The sequence below is a fragment of the Punctularia strigosozonata genome, assembly GCF_000264995.1.
Source record: "Punctularia strigosozonata HHB-11173 SS5 unplaced genomic scaffold PUNSTscaffold_2, whole genome shotgun sequence".
NCBI lineage: Eukaryota > Fungi > Basidiomycota > Agaricomycetes > Corticiales > Punctulariaceae > Punctularia > Punctularia strigosozonata.
The window spans coordinates 945,631-957,466 of NW_006767434.1; the positions used below are offsets into that span (position 1 = coordinate 945,631).

The 11,836-nt window shown below is 56.4% G+C and overlaps 4 protein-coding genes across 4 annotated transcripts; all 4 read right to left on the reverse strand.

The window, feature by feature from the left end:
• Positions 1–59: 59 nt before the first annotated feature.
• Positions 60–1,481, reverse strand: PUNSTDRAFT_59992 (alpha/beta-hydrolase; the record flags this gene model as incomplete). Its single annotated transcript, XM_007379906.1, has 5 exons — positions 60–467; positions 526–578; positions 628–1,167; positions 1,217–1,290; positions 1,342–1,481. 5 exons carry the CDS (start codon positions 1,479–1,481, stop codon positions 60–62), a joined length of 1,215 nt encoding a protein of 404 aa, XP_007379968.1.
• A 164-nt stretch (positions 1,482–1,645) lies between these two features.
• On the reverse strand, positions 1,646–4,391 carry PUNSTDRAFT_81599 (uncharacterized protein). The gene is made up of 15 exons (XM_007379907.1): positions 4,168–4,391; positions 3,933–4,106; positions 3,833–3,877; positions 3,738–3,780; positions 3,431–3,679; positions 3,248–3,377; positions 3,059–3,197; positions 2,946–3,005; positions 2,795–2,886; positions 2,730–2,737; positions 2,628–2,677; positions 2,509–2,578; positions 2,286–2,451; positions 2,194–2,226; positions 1,646–2,142 (listed from the first exon to the last, which is right to left on the reverse strand). The coding sequence occupies exons 1-15, from the start codon at positions 4,345–4,347 to the stop codon at positions 1,770–1,772; spliced, it is 1,812 nt and encodes a 603-aa protein (XP_007379969.1). The 5' UTR covers positions 4,348–4,391; the 3' UTR covers positions 1,646–1,769.
• Positions 4,392–7,615: 3,224 nt separating this feature from the next.
• Positions 7,616–8,069, reverse strand: PUNSTDRAFT_130654 (uncharacterized protein; the record flags this gene model as incomplete). Its single annotated transcript, XM_007379908.1, has 3 exons — positions 7,616–7,669; positions 7,721–7,839; positions 7,901–8,069. 3 exons carry the CDS (start codon positions 8,067–8,069, stop codon positions 7,616–7,618), a joined length of 342 nt encoding a protein of 113 aa, XP_007379970.1.
• A 389-nt stretch (positions 8,070–8,458) lies between these two features.
• On the reverse strand, positions 8,459–11,380 carry PUNSTDRAFT_49640 (alpha/beta-hydrolase). Its single transcript, XM_007379909.1, has 16 exons — positions 11,041–11,380; positions 10,904–10,969; positions 10,726–10,843; positions 10,590–10,658; positions 10,503–10,535; positions 10,186–10,447; positions 10,108–10,131; positions 10,034–10,052; positions 9,944–9,971; positions 9,864–9,893; positions 9,772–9,806; positions 9,222–9,715; positions 9,116–9,150; positions 8,984–9,059; positions 8,867–8,927; positions 8,459–8,803 (listed from the first exon to the last, which is right to left on the reverse strand). Exons 1-16 carry the CDS (start codon positions 11,290–11,292, stop codon positions 8,579–8,581), a joined length of 1,827 nt encoding a protein of 608 aa, XP_007379971.1. The 5' UTR covers positions 11,293–11,380; the 3' UTR covers positions 8,459–8,578.
• Positions 11,381–11,836: the final 456 nt, after the last annotated feature.

The following is an 11,836-nucleotide window of genomic DNA, read 5'->3' on the forward strand; positions in this document are numbered from 1 at the left end:
TGTAATATCCTACCCACATACCTGTAAATTGCTATCCCAGCTCAATATCCATCATCATCTCATGTCCGAAGCCCGAATACGTCCGCCAACAGATCCTGCAGGCCCTCCTGCAGCCCTATCCTATCATGCCCGCCATACTTCGTGATCACCTTCACGACTTTCCCCTCGTCACCCCCGAACGCAGCGGCGCGATCCAGCTCCTCTATCTCACCCAGCCGCTCAACTTCCCAGCTGTTCACCCACTCACTGCGCTTCTCCGCCCGTTTCTGCAACGCCGCCTGTAATTCCTCCCACTGCTTCTGCGAGTGCTGGAGTTGCGCGAGCGGGTTTTGCGTCTGGAGTTGGAACATGTAGGGCAGAGGAGGGAGATGTGGCGCGACGAAGGAGTCGAAGAGGACGGAGGAATGCGTGGGCGGGATGTCCCAGTCGTTCAAGGCATGGGCGATCACCAGGGGCGCTTTGATGCTCTGGCGGGCAGGGTCAGGACCGGAACACTGAAGGTTTAAAGGTAAAGGGAGTGCGTACGTGGATCGTAGATAGCGTATTGAAATTATGCGAGACGAAACGTTTCGCAACGGCTTTGAGGGCGTCGGCAATAAGCAATCAGTCAGGATGAAGAGTACTCACTCGCTGCGCCCGGGATGAAAGCGAGAGGCTTCAGGAGGGGTATGAATCCCGCCAGATAATACGTGTCCAACAGTTCCCTGATGGACGAGAAAGGCGCAAGTAGCGCAAGGCCCCTCGGCCGCACATTCTCCTTCTCCAACTCGCTCGCAAATCGCGCCGCAACCCCCGTGCCCAAGCTATGCCCCACCACCACGATGTCCGCCGGAGCAACCCCATTCTCTTGCACGAGGTAGTCCCACGCCGCACGGGCGTCAAGCGCTAATCCGTGCTCGCTCGGGAGGCCGTCCGAGTCCCCAAACCCGCGGTAGTCGATCGCGAGTACGTTCGTCTGCAGCCTGGATGAGAACGCCTGGACTTGGTCGACCCGGAACTGCACCGCGCGCGTGGCGGCGTTGCCGTGGAGATAGATGACGGTCGGATGGGAGGAGAGGGCGGTGGGGACGGTGTGGTTGGCGAGGTGCGACGCGTCGGCGAGGACGAGCCAGGCGCCGATGGTCGTGTTATCGGACGCGGTCAGGCGGAGGTTGTGCGTCTTGTGAGCTGCCCATTTGGTAAGGCCAAGGATTCGCTACAGTCAGGATACACTTACGTGCAAACCCATACTTCTCCGGTGTGTTGAAATCAGCAAAGAGAGGGAACTTCAGGGCATGCAAGTAAACAGCACTGCGACTTAGTTAGAACGTGTCAACGACATGATCCCGTTCGGACACTCACTGGAGTTGGAAAAGTGGTATCGTGAGGGCAACGAGGAGCAACGCGTACAATACGCCTAGATACAGGAAGACCTTCTGGGCTCTCCATATGAAGCCTGCATTGGGGTCAGTAGCCTGAGCCTGAGCCTGAACTGTGGACATGGCCGTAACCGAGAACGGAAGACGGAAGAATACACGAGTCGCGTGCCGCATCATACACCACCACCACCACTACCACCTAGTCCTCCCACCATATGCAGCAAACATTTGCTTCTTCCAAATCAAATCAGGCATGTTTGTCTTACAATACTGTAGGAGAGTTGGTGGCAGAACGATAAGAAATATTCATTATCATTTCGCGCGATAGGTCCAATTTGGCTACGTATACATAGCCTTGTACAACCATTGAATGAACCGACAAGTGCAGTTATATGAAAGCAACACCTTTGTTCAGCAGCCAGAGGGCACCGACGTATCATCGTTATGGTTGGCAGCATTGACGCCGAGACCGCGACTCGCGAACGCGTTCCACAGGATACACTTGTTCGCCCCTCCGTATCGGTTCACGTCCGCCTGTATCCATGCGCTGCGACCAGTGACGAACGTCGGGTTGCACGGCTGGAGCGGGAGGGCATCGAGGAAGAGGTGGAGGAAGACCACGTTGCCCGCCGTGCCGGTCGGGTCCGTGTGCGCCGTCGCGGAGAAGCCGTGGGCCGAGACGAGCGCGGCGTAGACGTTGTGCAGGATATTGGCCCAGACCTCGCCGATGTCGTGCACCTCGGTGAGGGTCTTCAAGCTCGAGTAACGAAGAGGGTTGGTCATCCTGGCAAGCCATGTCAGGTACGGATTGTACTAAGTTATGAAGGAGACATACGCGGATGTGGAGTAGGGGTGCGAACGGATACCACTTGTAAACAAGTATCCTGTTAGAAATCGACCATCATCGTGTCGAGGAGGAGAGCTTACGCGGCGTCGTTGACGACATATTGGCCAAGAACGTAGTCCGGCACGGTGGCATCCTTGTGCTCGGTCCACTCGGCCATAGCATCGGACCATCCCTCTCCCATACCTCCGCTTTCGGTGGTCTGCAGGCAACGACCTGTACCACCGCCAGTCATGCGGTTCGTAACACCTGGCGCGGATGAGGTCAATTCTCCTGTTGCCGCAGTAAGAAAATAGTTCAGAGTACCGTGCGTGTTCTCATGAACAACGATATCGTTTTCGAGGGCCCCATCGCGCTCAGGGTTGGTTATGTCCCACTATGGAGTGATGTTGAATTGCCATCGCCAACGATATGGGACCACATACCAGGAACATCCTCATGTGGCCGCTTTGTCCGTCACCAGGGGTCGCGAAGTCTAAGAAAGCATTACTCAGAAACGCTGCAGCTCTTGGCAGCAAATGACATACCAGCGTTGCTGCGCAACAGTTTTGTTAGAACACAACAGTCGGCACCAGACCATAATGCGACTTACTCAGTACCGGCCGAGTCTTGGATGGACGCAGTGACCCTATCGTTTCCAGTTCCGCCCTTGCCGAAGTTGTTTTGTTGGAAGTTGAACGCCGCCTACAGTGTGCCAAATGCGTCAAAATCGAGTTCAAGAGCTTCAGTCAGAAAACATGCACCTCAGTGAATCCGTATTTGTACGTAATGTCATGCACCGTGTTGACCAGGTAGAAGTTATTCTGTACCACATACAGCGTTAGCATTCAATTTCTGAACTTGTTCCATCACATACCGTGCGAGCCGCATTGAGGTTTGCCGCGACAGTAGGCGCCTGACTCGGGTTCTGGGTGAAGATAAAATTGAGGCCGGTGGAACTCTGAGTAGTGAGGCCAGTCGTCATGGAGCTCTTGTAGCTGATCACGTTGTTTCCCCTGTGAACCAGTCAACGATGGCTCTACATGAAGGCTGGAGGAATACTGACGATGTAGTGGTGGAGTTGGTGGTACCATCCGTGCTATGCCATCCAGCGGGCGAAGCGCTGAGATCCTGCGGGTTGGTGAGCGTCTCGAAGCCTTCGGTGAGCACCTCTTTCGTGATAGGCAGGACTCGGTCTGGAACCAGGAAGATCAAGACCGATTCAGCATTCGAATATCCTTCGACTCACAAGAGGCTTTTGCAACGAAGTCGGTAACAGTCTGGACCTTATTCTCGTGAGCGTCGACGAAAGCCTCATACCACGCGCCGGTGGTCTCGTCTTGTATCTGAACGACGTGCGTCAGAGCGACGGAGCCGTCCTTCAGGGCGACGTATTCGAGGGTGGGCGGGTGCTCGTTGAACTTGCCGTTCAGGGTAGCCTCAGCGGTCTTGATAGCATCCTCCAAAGCCACCGAAGGTGCTGAGGGGGGAATGTTTGCTACACCATCTTATGTTAGACTATTTTACCCCGCAGGAGAATGGCGAGGAATACGGACATGCTTTAACAAAGTTGGAACCAAACGTCACGACTTTGTTGTCCTATAAAAACCTGTGAGATTGGAATATAGTGGGCTATAACAACTCAGCGAACCTTGTTAAAGGCGACATTGGCGACGGCGTTGGCAAAGGGTACGCCCTGTGAGTGTCATCCAGTATCAGCAACGGGACAGGAGTCTATGACTGTAAACAACCTCGTGTGTTTGCCTGAAGAACGCATGGCTGGAAACCTCGCCTTCGTAACCAGAGTGATATTTGATGGCGCTCTCGTCCAGCCCAAGCTTCGAAGCAGCGAAGGCCTTGCCGGCGTCGCCGAAGTGAAAAGTAGCCCGCTTGGAATGCGGATGCTCGATACCCTCGCCGAACGTCTACAAAGAACATATCGAGTGATCGTCAGTTTGGCTCCAAGGGTTATAGATCAACGCATACCTCGAAGTCAGACTCAGGGTGGAAAGTCTCGAGCGCGAAGTCCGGCGTAATTTGGCGGACTCGGAGCGTGGCGTGGTCAAGCGCCCGCTTCATGTTGGAGGCATCGGTAGGAGTCGCGAGAGCAGGCGATACGCAGAAGACTGCGAGGAAGACAGAGGCGATGAATTTCTTCGAGAACATTGTCACAGCGAACGAGCAGAACTGCTGCTTTGGGGCCTTGTCGGGAGCGCGCGACCTGACGAGATCCAATGCAAATGCACCTTATTTATATTGGGAGAATGTGTCGGAATAAGTCCCGGCTGTGGCAAGATACGGACGGACAATGTGCATGTCTAACCGGGCGGATCCTGCATGCATGCGGTAGCCAGCCTCGGCCCTACGCAGAGAGATGCTGAAGTGCTCAGAAGAAGTAGACCAGGTCGCGCAGACAAGGCTGGACGAATTCGCATATGGCTTATCGACTTCTGCTCGTATCGACAACCGTTCCGGGACAGCCTCGGGATGCGACACACGAGGCTCGCGTGGGGAAAGGCTCCACATACTCGATGGTTCGGCTCAGACTGGTCCATCTCGAAGGGATGCCAAGACCCCGGAAGCTGTTTTTTGAAATCCGCGAACTTGGTGCGAGATCTCCCGACGCTGCTCTGCCCTTGCTCGCGGATCATCGCGACCAAACTGGGCTCAGAATCTGCACAGGACACATGTACGTAGGCGTTGGCCTTGTCTGATAAACGAAAGGCTTGGCGCGTGTGGTAGTGGGCATGGAATGCTCACAGCGAGGATGGCTGCCTGCTTCCGAGGCTAAGATCAGCACGCGACACAAGGTCTTCTGATTCCAAGAACGGTGCGTCGGCAGCGACCCTTCAACTTGAAGAACAAGGCTTGAAGGGATATTATCGCGTTCCGCTCTTCAGCGTAATAGGTGCCGCATAAACTGCTATATTCAATCCATTTCGAAGGAAGGAGTATTCTCTTCAATCGTGCAAGCAGGACACGCAGCCAGCTACTGTTGGGTATAGCAGCAATGATCCGTAGTGCACGTCCTTCGCGGTGCAGAAGATGTCCCCGATAACGTACATAGCTACCGTGCATGGCACATGGTAGTGAGCTTATCCAATGTAAATATGGACAACCGAAGGAAGACACTCACCTTGGCCACGTTTTCATCCACCGATAGCATCCTTTTAATAGCCTGGCACTAGACTGGTATACATTCGAGCCAAAATCACGAGCACACGCGCTCTTGAGATCACCAAAATGATGTTTCTCGCTGACAGACCTTATCAGGAACTTCTACGTCTTCAATCCATCCGCCACGCCGCAGCCTCCAAGATCCTGCTGCTGGACGAGTTGCGCCATCGACAGACGGCTGTTGGACTAAGCTAGAATCAATTGGAAATGAGGTGGATGGCAAAGACAAAGGCAGTCTCGTAAGAAATGCAGCCTCACGACTCACGAGAGCACTGGGCGATCGAGGGGGTGGGAAGGCTGGCATAGCAGACCCGAATTGGCCCACTTTCACACGACCGGAACCCATAGTTGCATCCATGATCATGTCCTTGCATATCCTTCTTGTTACTTCGCCTATATAGCACCCGCAGACACCATAGGTGCGAGTTGCCTTAGAGTGAGTATGCCCATAGCCGGGCTCGGTCCAATCCGGAGTTCACGTCACATGTGCGTTGAGATGGTGGTACTGTACATACCGTGTTTTCCTCTCGGCTAAGCGCGCTGAGCAGGGATTGATAGCGGTACCGTTCGAAGACGCGGTCGGGGCAAAGTGCAAGTGCGCAACTACCATATGTAAACTCAGACGTCGCGTCATCAGCTATCGCCCTCGGACGACGTCATACACGATGCTGAGATGTTCATACAGTACATATCTTCCATAGACGTGCGCATTACAAGGCCTCCAACGAGAGCAGACGTCCGTGCTGTTTACTGGACAAGTACCACACACTGCGCGGAAGGCGAGACTTAATGTATTGCCGCAATATTGGGCTATATACCATGTTACATTTTACGAATTGTCCACCACGTACCTCACAATTCATCCCTGACCGTGACAGTGAGCTCGGGATCGGATCGCCGCATCACCAAAGTCGCACCAAACTGCCAATCACTCCTCAGGTCGCACGCGAAACTCGAACGCGTATGACTGAAGTCAGACGCATGGCAATGCCGCTGCTCGAACCGGTATCCGAAATGCAGCCACCGCGGCGCGATAGACTGGGCCGTGCGATACGTTCTGACAATGCGCAAGGACACGTCAGCAAAGTCCACGAAAGCGGGGAGGCGGATCACTCACTCACTGCTCTCTGACGCGATACCACGCTAACATCAAACGTTGCCTATGGTGTGGTCAGTTAATATCGGAACGAGAAGATAATCAAGACTCACCGGCATTCCAATACCGCGAGCGTCCTCGAGATTTGAAGGTCCAAAACAGCCGTTGGCTTCCCCCGAAGGGTACTAATCCCCCAGGCCACGAAGAGGCCGGCTGCCGGATCGCCAGCGCTACACGCTAGCGATCCTATTCTGGGAGACCTTGAACTTGAGGACCAGCGACCAGGGGACCAGCGACCAGGGGGACCAGGGGACCAGGGGACCAGCGACCAAGGGACCAACGACCGCGGGGACCAGGGGACCAACGACCAGGGGGACCAGGGGACCAGCGACCAGGGGGACCAGGTGGACCAAACGAGGGCAGCTGAAAGCTAGGAAGAAAGAAAGCGTCAGAAGGTTAGCTGGCAAATCAATGTCCGTGCGCCACAACCATCTATCTAACTATCTAAAACTATCAAAGCCGATTCCAATCCCGATCCCAATCCGTCCAGTCTCTTTTTTCGATTTTGACTTTTCCGTTTTTTTTCCCGATTTTCTTGAAGTATGCACAGACGCGGATATCCGTCGAGCCCGGCGTCCCGTACTCGGCCTGCAACAAAGTGTCAGATGCGTGATAGGTGAGGGTGAGTGGGAGAAGGAACGTACCGAACGTCCCGTACTGCATGCTGGCGCACCGACGTCGCGCGTGGAAATGAGATGCCGTCGAGCGCCCGGCCAATCGCGGCGTCCCGCTCTCGACCTAGACACCGCGAGCAGCAACCATGTCCCTCCTCTTCGACTCCAAAGGCCCCCGCCCGTGCAAACGGGGCATCTGGCAAGCAACGCACGACGACGCTCCAAGGCATCGCCGGCGTCCTCCCCGTCCGCATCCGCTGCCGTGACGAGGTCCATAAGGGTCGAAAACTCGGGCCTCAAATCCGGCGGCGTCTTCCGTGCTTTTGGGTGCGGGAACAACATCGGGGATGGTGACACCTCCTCCAGGGCCAACGCCAATGACAACGTCGACCCCTTCGAGCGCATGGAGGTGCACCGTGCCTGTAGGACTCGCGCTCTAGTCCCAGAGGCCACCGGGAGGCAAGCCCGAGGCCCCACGAACCCGGCCTCAGAAGAAGCCGGCCTTCGTCAGTTCTTCGATCACAAGGTAATAGTACTCGACCTGTGGGGTTCGGTCGGTGTACGAAAGGGATCGGAACGCGAGCGGACGTACCCCGCATATTCCCGCGTAGTAATGGGCAACCTCGTAAAGGTCCACGTAGACTCCGGAATCGATGAGGCCGTGTAGCTGAGCGAGCACCACCTCCTTGACGTCGAATACCTCATCTGAACCTGCCAACTCGCGTCAGCCTGCGTGCCGATAAAGAGAGGGAAGACGCGATGATGAACGTACGAGAACCCCGCAGTTTCATCGCCAATCTCCTCAGCCCCCTTGCAGACGACGGGAGCTTCGGAAGCGTCGGCATCCTAAGCCTGAAGCGGTTGAGCTTAGGGGCGCGCGAGTCGACGGCCCTGGCCTCCTTCTGGCTGCGCAGGTCGACGACGAAGAGCGTGGAGAGCATTCTAGACGATAGATAAGTTTATGGATGACTGTTAGCCTGAAGATGTGCCAAGTGCGTGTAAGGAATCGAAGGAGATGCGAAGGCTAAGTCCAGAATGCTGGAGGTCAGTACGAGCGGAATGCTGGGTTTTTATACGTTTTCGAGGGTGGAAGACGCGGAAGGGCGGATATACACATCGTACCGACGCGGAACGCTGATCGCGTGCGGCGTCGGGACGATGTGTATGTTATGTGGACGCGGAAGGAGAGGACGAGGTGCATCCGCGCGTACGGAGCAACCTTACAAACCACCCGCCTCACGCTAACTCATCTCGTCAGGGCGCCTTCAGGAATCTCAATATCTCGGAGGAGATGATAGTTGTCGCATTGCCTGCTCAGTGATTGGGAACCATAGTCGGGCAATATCACCAAAGTATATGTGGAATATAGGCACAAGATAGCCGTAGTCGCGTTCGACCTCAAGTACTCTACATCCTTGTTATGCCGCAGCGCATACGCAAAGAAAAACCGTCAATGCAGACGAGGTACCTCGAAATTGTCGCTAAGCTCCCTCACAGCATCGAGCAACACCCTGTCGTCGTGGTTAAGCATATCTCCTGCCTGCTTGACGTCCGAGGATGGGAACAGCTCATCCTCAATCTCGCATACGGCCCCCGCAGGCGGCAACTTCCCCTCGCGGAAGTAGTCCCGCACGTACTTCGCCGTGCACAGCGACGCGCCAGCGAGAGAGCAATGCTAATCGAGGAGGGGGGGGCGAGATCAGCCTGGACACCTGCCAGAGGTCTACCGGAAACCTACGCCAGCAGAGTTCTGCGTCAGAACGGCGGCATCTGGGAAGCCCTTCGCCATCTTGTGAGCGCTACGGCTTCCTGTCAATACTTGTGCTACACAACGATGGACGACAAGAACACGCACTTCCAAAGAGGCGTGACGGGGTCGGCGGTGTTGCCAATGAGAAGGATCGGGTAGCTGGTGTTGCCGGCGAAAGGTCCTGGTCCGCAACGTCGAGGATCCATCCAATGCGCTACATTCCAGTACCGAACTCACCATGGAACTGCTCCTTTGACTGTATCTTCCATCCCCTATAGAGCCCAATGAGTGACAGCGATGGGGATCGTCGGCGCCAGAGAACAAGACCAGAGAGAATACGCACGCGCAATCCAAATGGACAGACCAGATCTCGGCGAAGTCGGAGTCGCGCGCCATGTCGTCGTAGAACGCCCGTAGCTCCTCGAGGTCGCGTTCCACCGGCTCTCCGTCGCCGCACGCGATCGCGAGCGTCGTCTCCCGGTCCGCAGCCTTCGCCGGACCGTCGCGCGCGCAATCGCACTTCATCGTGGGCTCGGGCGCATGCGCGGCCCACATCGCCGCGCCATCGCCGCGCTCGAGCGCTTCCAGCGCAGAGGCGAGGGAAGACGCGCTGAGGGGAGACTTCTGGTAAGGCTTGTAGAGCCAGCCGAAGACGACCTGGCGCGCGAGGGTGTAGTCGACGAGGCCGTAGTTGGTGCCGTTGAGGGAGACGGGAATCGGGTTCCGCTTGAGCTTGGCAAACAGCGCGTCTACGCGCGATTGAATGGCGGAGGGGGTCGGCTCGTGCAGGGCGCAGGACGTGCTGTTGGCGCAGGCGGTATAGAACTGGTCGAGCACCTGCAATGACGTGGGATCAGCGTGGAATGCAGGAAGGAGAATGCAGTCGTTTTGACCTTGTCGGTGTCGCGGAGGTTGTTGGACCAAAGCGCTGGGGGGGGATCTAATCAGCCTCGCATGACGATTCGGACGAGTATGAAATGCGTACTTTTCATGTAGTTTTCGCTGTCGGCTACGCCTGCAAGAAGGTGAGAGCGATTCATATGACGCCTGACTTTGCCCCTTTACCATCTACAATCAAACGGTCGATATTGTCCTGGGTGCATTCAATCGGATGAGAACGTCACTCGACCACCACTCATATTCGCGCCAACGTACGGGGAACATGGACGCATAGCTTGCGGTCGGGTTATCAGCATCCGCAATCTCAGAAGTGGCAGGACAAGACACACGTAATGCCTAAGATGGTTCCATAACTAACACAACACGGGTCAGCCCAGATTCCTTCGATTGCGTGCTGTGTGACGGACCTGAATCCCCAGTAGAGCAACTTCTCCCGCCCGTGCGCCCGGGTGATGCTGAGCATGTCGCGCGCAACCATGGGCGTGCTCACGTACTGCGCAGCCTCACCGACGCGGTCCGCCGCGAGGCCGCCAAAGACCTGGGCGCGGGCATAGGCGCGTGCGAGTGCCTCGTCGGTGGCGTTCAAAACCGGTCCGTGTGTGAGCTGCCAGGCGACGCTAGCGCCCTCGTCATCGAAGACGACGATGCCGGGCGTAGTGCGCCCGATACCTGCGAAGCGTCATTCACGTGGTTGGCGAAGGATGCTCAAAGGGTGGGTACCCACCTCGCGGATCGAACCCGATGAGGTCGTAGTCGTCTGCGGGCAAGGTGAGCGTCGGGTGAGAATGCGGGCTCCGGACGGTACACGTACCTCCAAGGATTTGCTGGAACTGTTCGCCGGCGCGTTTGATCAGGTCCACGCCAGAACCGCCTGGACCACCTGAGAAGGGAGTCGAAGGGGGTCAGCTTCACGGCCTGCACTGGTTTGCATGCGTGGTGGGACGCACCTGGGTTGAACAGAACTGGCCCACGATAGCCCTCCTCGTCAGGCGCGATCTTAGACGGGATCTTCATGAGCGCGATCGCAGCCTTTTTTCCCTCCGGGTTCGAGTAGTCGAGCGGCACCTACAATCGTACGTCAGGATGAGTTGTGCGCGCAGATACGTGTGGAGGAGGGGGGCTTACGGAGAGTCGGGCGCATTCGAACTTGTCCTCGCAGGCGTGCCAGACTAGCTTCTCGCTCGGGACGACCTACGACGCCATCGTTCGTAAGACCAGCGCGTCCTGATTTCAACTCAAGAGGGGCCCTATCGCGAACTCACCGCATCCCAGTCAAACTCGGCGACTTGCAGGCCATCCTTCGAGCATCCCGAACGCGCAGGGGCCGCACTCGAGTCGCGAGAGGTCGAGCCCTGGTTCAGGTCCACGCCCTTCGTCCACAGCACGAGCGACAACAGGAGCGCGAGCCCGACGAAGTGTCGTGAGATCAAGAAGCGGCGTCTCGGACGGTCGAACGCGCCCGGGAGCAGCAGGCCATCGCCTTGCAAGGTCTTTTCAGGAACGGCAACGTTCATGATCGCCAGAGGTCGTCGTCGTCGTCGTCGACGGCTTCAAGCTTTACTCTGAACAGCATCCTAGCAATCACCCGCGCAGTCACGGCGGTACTGCGCACGGCTCTGCGCATGGTGGCGGGAAGCCACTGATATGGTTATTTCGTTCTGAGTACATGCCAAGTCGCTCGCTGCAACTACCATTATAGCAGAAAGGCTGTATTAACACACCATGTGCATGCGCGCGTATGTTGGTATGTTATGTGGACGCGGAAGGAGAGGACGAGGTGCATCCGTGCGTGCGGAGCAACCTTTCCCGTTTAACGCACTGACGAGGAGCCGGACTTCGACCAGTGAGCTGAAGACGGCTTGCCTAGCATACATTACATAGCACTGTATGTACACATGTACCTGGGACTTTTTGATGCCGGTGGTGAGACGGTGTGGTCGGCTTCATCAGCTCACGAAAACCGTTGAGCTGCTTGGCACGCTGTCGACTGCACGAGTGGCGTACGTGCAGCGCAGCAACCGGCTGTTCCGCTACCGGGACCTCGTCGGCAATCTACCT

Excerpts from the sequence above, each read along its gene's own strand:
- PUNSTDRAFT_49640 (XM_007379909.1), bottom strand. The coding sequence starts at position 11,292 with ATGAACGTTGCCGTTCCTGAAAAGACCTTGCAAGGCGATGGCCTGCTG. Across the intron at positions 10,536-10,589 it reads GTTCCAGCAAATCCTTGGAG|ACGACTACGACCTCATCGGG; the intron begins GTACGTGTACCG and ends CCTTGCCCGCAG. Across the intron at positions 8,928-8,983 it reads CCCGTCACGCCTCTTTGGAA|CGCTCACAAGATGGCGAAGG; the intron begins GTGCGTGTTCTT and ends AGGAAGCCGTAG.
- PUNSTDRAFT_81599 (XM_007379907.1), bottom strand. The coding sequence starts at position 4,347 with ATGTTCTCGAAGAAATTCATCGCCTCTGTCTTCCTCGCAGTCTTCTGC. Across the intron at positions 3,680-3,737 it reads TTCCAACTTTGTTAAAGCAT|CAAACATTCCCCCCTCAGCA; the intron begins GTCCGTATTCCT and ends AAGATGGTGTAG. Across the intron at positions 3,006-3,058 it reads ACCTCAATGCGGCTCGCACG|AATAACTTCTACCTGGTCAA; the intron begins GTATGTGATGGA and ends TATGTGGTACAG.